The sequence below is a fragment of the Spea bombifrons genome, chromosome 2 (genome assembly GCF_027358695.1).
Source record: "Spea bombifrons isolate aSpeBom1 chromosome 2, aSpeBom1.2.pri, whole genome shotgun sequence".
NCBI classification, from domain to species: domain Eukaryota; kingdom Metazoa; phylum Chordata; class Amphibia; order Anura; family Pelobatidae; genus Spea; species Spea bombifrons.
Window position 1 is genome coordinate 15,576,973 of NC_071088.1, and position 6,000 is coordinate 15,582,972.

The 6,000-nt window shown below is 35.2% G+C and overlaps 1 protein-coding gene across 3 annotated transcripts in view; it reads left to right on the forward strand.

Moving 5' to 3' along the window:
• The window catches only part of HTR1F (5-hydroxytryptamine receptor 1F), a 68,360-nt gene extending 64,798 nt beyond the window's left edge, over window positions 1-3,562 (forward strand). For all 3 annotated transcript variants that reach the window (XM_053457378.1, XM_053457379.1, XM_053457380.1), the window contains one exon: window positions 2,195-3,562. In XM_053457378.1, the coding sequence (XP_053313353.1) occupies window positions 2,243-3,334 (1,092 nt within the window). In that variant the 5' untranslated portion in view covers window positions 2,195-2,242 and the 3' untranslated portion in view covers window positions 3,335-3,562. The remainder of the gene's footprint in view (window positions 1-2,194) is intronic.
• Window positions 3,563-6,000: the final 2,438 nt, after the last annotated feature.

The window sequence follows — 6,000 nt, forward strand, 5'->3', positions numbered from 1 at the left end:
ATTCAATACCTTAATGTTAACGCTTGCTTAAGTGTCATAGCAAGTAGAGGGGGGAAAAAAAAACTTTACCTTAGAAGACAATGTTGTCTTAGATGGAGTGTAAATTTGAATAACTTACTTGAATAGGTATGGAGAAAAATAAGGACCGGGCCGGGAGAGTTAAAAAAACCATCTATGTCCAAATGCAACGCATTTTAGCCTCGCTGTACCTTTCTCAAGCTAGAACGTACGATAGTGAATACCTCGTTATGTCTGTAGTCATCAGAAAGATGATTTATATGATATGCTAATAACAGAGACAAAATGTGCAATTAGTTGGATTACTATATACAGTATATAGGATTTACATGTATTAAACACAAGCTCAATGTTGTTTAATTAAGTTAATTTGTGTTATGTTTTAAGATATAAATGCAACATACACTATTTTGGGTAGGTTTTAACATAAAAATTATTTGGAGGAAATCCCTTGATTAGTATGTGTACAAGATCGAGTGATCATTATATTGTAGATAGAGCATGGGTGTGAGTTTGTCATTGGTAATAGTAAGCCATGTGTAAATTGTATGACTCCAATTATTTAGGGATACGGAGGAGGTATATATATAGCATGTGTCTCAGCAGATAATAAAACCGCATCTTGTAAAGTTAGAAGTGTGAAAGAGAATGGTCTTTTGTGTGATCAGCAATAGTGCTAACAGACACAAAAATGAATGCAACTATGGTAGCGGAACTGCATCTCTAAGGTGAATTGAATCCTTGGCTAAGAAAATGAGTTTATTTAGACGACAATACTAACTTACTTAGAATTCCAGGCATGGATATTGTGAGTGGCATGCTTTGATAATCCTCTATATCTAGCACTAAAAAATGCATGGTTTCTCACGTCGCGGTTTGGATTTATCAGTCAATCTGAAATTACAAAACCAATTCCAAAGCCCTCTCTTTCAACTGCTCTGAGTGTATACCCTACTCATTGAAGGAGTCTATTCAATGAAACATGTAATTGCTGGCTGGTGACATGACGGTGTAGTCGAGATGAATAACAGAGGTGAGAAAGGTCTCCAATTTTCCGCCTTCATATGTAAGATCTTTTCGAGCACTTCGATGAGAAACCTAAAGTGTTTTCACTTTGGGCTCGGAGAGTAAGACACAATCAGCAGAGGACAACTCCAACTGGGCCAACCACACAGGCCAGAGATTTACCAAGCGGAAACTTTTGTAACCCTTTCCCCATGAAGTAACTGGAGGCAGTTACATTTAGTTAATACAGCCTGTTTCGTTGCTCATAACAAGATGAAGAATTTTGTGGAGTATTCTTACTGTTGACGATTGTGAAACCACCTTGCTGTGTCTTCCAGGAATGTAATAAAATACCAGAAGCATATTGTAATGTGTTTTCTAAATGTTGTTTTGTAGCATTATGGGAATCTTAAAAGCGTCTTAGAAACAAAATCACCTTTATGAGATAATTAATCTAGCTGTAGAGTCTGTTCTCGTAGCTTATTTTATCTACAGTGGTTTCAGAGAGCTTTAACTGCTTATTCATCAATAGCTTAACTTGTTTTCTTTAGCCGTTTACTCGAACCACATTATAAAAATTCAGACAAAAAGAGCTCATTGCTTAGATGTATGGCTTCCACCTACTTAGCAGGTGAGGACTTAGCCCATGGATAATAATAATAATAATAATAATAATAATAACTCTAAGGTTGTAACCCTAATGACATTGTATACATAGACCAATAAAGCAATCATTTAGTTTTTCTTGTTGAATTTAAAATAATGTTGAATTGGAAATTATAATAAAATATTATAGTGGATATAGAAAGTATGGTCCAAACAGCAGTCGGAACTATAAAACGGTGATAAAATGGACTTCTGGCTAGCATGACCTCAACTGTAACACTAAGCTTGTAAATATTAAGCCACAAGCACTTGCATTGACTTGAGAGCACTGTTAATGAATAGAACGGAGAATATTCTGAGTTTTAAACACAAAAGACTAATATTGTAGCCTGGATGTGTTATTTAAAAATCTTGAACTGGTGAAGCATTTGAAAAACAAGAAACGTTAACCCGCTTAATCTAAATGTTATATTGAAAGCATCAGAGGCGGATTCCCATGCGATTCTGTATTGTTTGTGAAATACCAGATCGGTCATTAATACATGTTTTCTTTTGCTTTACTTAGATATCTACTTTACCTCGTGAATTCCCGTTTTAAAGAGGGGGGAAAAAAATGGATATCCAAAATTCCACAGAACATAATTGCACTTCGGAACAACTAACAAAAGGGATTACAAGCAAGATTCTTGTTTCACTTATATTGTCTATATTGACATTGATGACAACTGCAATAAACTCTCTCGTAATTGCTGCAATAATTGTGACACGGAAGCTCCATCATCCTGCCAACTATTTGATATGCTCCCTTGCGGTGACAGACTTTCTTGTTGCCGTATTGGTGATGCCTTTCAGTATTATATATATCATAAAAGAAACATGGCTTATGGGCCAAGCTGTGTGTGACATCTGGTTAAGTGTTGATATAACGTGCTGCACATGTTCTATATTACATCTGTCAGCCATCGCACTTGATCGTTATAGAGCTATTACCGATGCAGTGGAATACGCAAGAAAAAGAACGCCTCAACACGCTGCCTTCATGATCGCGGTGGTCTGGATTCTTTCCATTTTTATATCTTTGCCAATTTTGTTTTGGCGGCACCAAAGCGACACCAGAGAAGACGAGTGCATCATTAAACACGACCATATTGTTTTTACCATATATTCTACATTCGGGGCATTTTATATCCCGTTGGTGTTGATACTTATTCTCTATTACAAAATCTATAAGGCAGCAAAATCGTTATATCACAAACGGAGCATAAGCAGAGTTGAACGAGAACAAAATGGACAGGTGCTTCTGGAAGCCTGTGGGAAAAGTTCGACCATGTGTATAGCGGAGAAGTCTTTTTCAGATCATTCGACTGACTTCGATAGAATTCATATCACGGTGCGGAACACCAGGGCGGAAATGAGACAGGAAAAAGCTTGGAGAAGACAGAAAATATCCAGCACAAGAGAACGGAAAGCAGCGACAACTCTAGGATTAATTTTGGGGGCCTTTGTTATCTGTTGGTTGCCGTTCTTTGTGAAGGAAGTTATTGTGAACATTTGTCAGGCATGTTACATATCTGATGATATGTCAAACTTTCTGACATGGCTTGGATACCTCAATTCCCTAATCAACCCTCTCATTTATACCATCTTCAATGAAGACTTCAAAAAAGCGTTCCAGAAGCTAATGCGATGCAGACATTACCTTTGAAGACAAAATACTTGAAATATTTTTTACAATTTGATGAAAAATGTAAATGAACCTATGTTGGCAATGTTATAAAATATAGTTAATTTAAATGCCTCCTTAAAGTAATTGGCGAACCTTTTTTATTGAACAAATATTTTGCATAAAAAGCATGTTTTATTTCTCGACCAATCAGTTACTTTGGTAACGAAATACAATAAACACAGAAACAGGAGTTGTCCTCTTTACCAAGTTCCTTGTGTTTTTTTCATATAAAAAAAAAGTTTATATTTTGGAGCATTCTGTACATGCTGCTTTGCAAAAATTAGTATTTCACAACAAATTTAAGTTTCAGATTTGTAAACTAAATGAGAGACTGTTTTCTTAGTGTTTCACATTTAAAATCCTTATTGTGAAAGGAAGAATCATTCATTTTGACATAAACATCTATACCGATACACAGACATATCTGGGAAGGTTTTTGGTCCCATCTTGGAGTTCACCCTCTTCCACTCCACATGGAGGCTGGTAGGAGATGGAGCTGAGACAAGAGAAGAAGCCTCCCTTACAAAAAAATTACTGCAGTTTTTCTGAAGTAATACTGCTATTTTTTGGACATGAAAAAACTGCAATACTGCACTTTTACTGCAGTATTTCTGCACATTTACTGCAGTTTTACTGCATTTGTACTTCACTGTACTGCAGTTTTACTGCAGTTATTTTTGTACGGAAGTACAAATGCAATAAAGCTACAGTACATTGAACTACAACTGTAGGTTTGCAATATAAAAAAAAAAGTGCGGTAAATGTGCAGTAAAACTGCAGTACAGTGAAGTACAAATGCAGTAAAACTGCAGTAAATGTGCAGTAAAGGTATTAAAACTGAGCTATATGTAGCAAAAAAATGGAAGCTGTGTTCATTTCCTTTAAGTAAAAACGACCTATTAAACATAAATGGCAGACCTGGTGACCAATTTATTCTTTTTATGCCTATATGGTCTTTCTTTAAGTTTTATTAAGTACTATTATTAGAGGGTTTTTTTTATAACTTAAGCGGCACTGCTTGATATAATTTGATTAAATGACTTGTTAATGCTTTCAAATAATTTCTGCTAAATAATGCTGTATTTACTAAACCACAGTTGCGCAAAATTCACTCAGATTGCCTCCTGGGTCAATGATTGATTTTCATTTAAAAAAAAAAACCCAGCATGGTTGAGTACTGTGAAATTTTACATATAATACATGTTTTTCCCCGTTTCAGAAGGTGAGTGTTATACCTAGGTATAAAATAACCATACACACAGAAATAAATCAAATGCTATTTTACAATCAAGGATGCAGTCAGTTTCTGTGTTTTTACCATGTCTTTCTTCAAATGTAATTTCCCTATTTCTCATTTAGTGGACTCAACACAATATTGTTTTTTTACCAAGCAATTAAGGCTTTTGATTGTGATGATATTTCTACATATAACCTATTAATTATTAGCAATGAAATACAAAATTGGAGAAAAACTGAAAAAAAAGGTATTCACAATTTTATTAAGTATTTCTTCCACCCGCTGCAAACAAGAAAGCCAATTTATGTTCAGCAACAGCCACAGACAACAGTAATACCCCACGTGCAATGGCTTTCTACATTCTGGAAGGCCAAAACCGCTATTTTTATTTTACAGTTTTTAACACCTTAGTTGCTAAGCAGGGATTTTTTTATTATTATTACATTTGAAATGGGAGAGATTTGGAAATATTTTTATTTGTGAGACATGGTAATTTAGTAAAAAATATTGTCACAATATAACTAAACTAAAATAAGCGGCAAGAGTTTGTTGGTGAATCCAGCAAATTTTGTGCAAACCTGGGGGTCGATTCAGTGCACTCCAGATGTAGTCATAGTGAGAAAATGTGGGGAACAATTCAACGCTCCTAACTACATGCAGAACAACCAGTATCCTCAGCCAAAATCTGCGTAAGACAGAAACAGCCATATTACATGTGCTGTGTACATGGAAAACCACCAAAGAGATGAAAGGAAAGACACAAAAACAAAGGGTTAGCGTACTCCCTGGACACGGCAAATGTTGACTACAGAATTAATTATAGGAACTTTGCCAGCAGAGTTCCCCGACTTATTCTGGGCACTCTACCAGCTCAATAATAACTATCCTATAGCAACCTATAGTAGTAATAAAATATATAATTAATAATAATTAATTTAGCCATATAAATAGCGTTAATGATATTTAAATTAATCAAAGTAAAGTCATAAATATGTGAACAGTAAATTTTAAACATAGACTACACCTCTCTGATCCTACTGGTGCCATCAGCTGGCTTCACCGCTCCCATACTCCATACTTCTGGACATGAATCGTCTTAAAATGTATTTTCAGAATGGGAAAAAAAAGATAAGCGACAAAGCTTGCCATTAGAGTTAGGATGCAAGCAAGAAGACTTCTCACCTCATTAATGGGCTTTAATTTATCTCATCAGTTGAGTTCCAATTACTCTGTTCTATGAATGAGTCATCTGCCTAAAACCATTTCCCACCTCTATAAATAGAAGATAAGCGCTTTGCTATGTATAATATGATTTTTTTTTTACCAATCACAATCGAAGTGCGCTTCACAAGAAATTGATAATTACTAAGAAATAAATGAAAAGCAGAAAGCCAAGACCCAAGGGCAA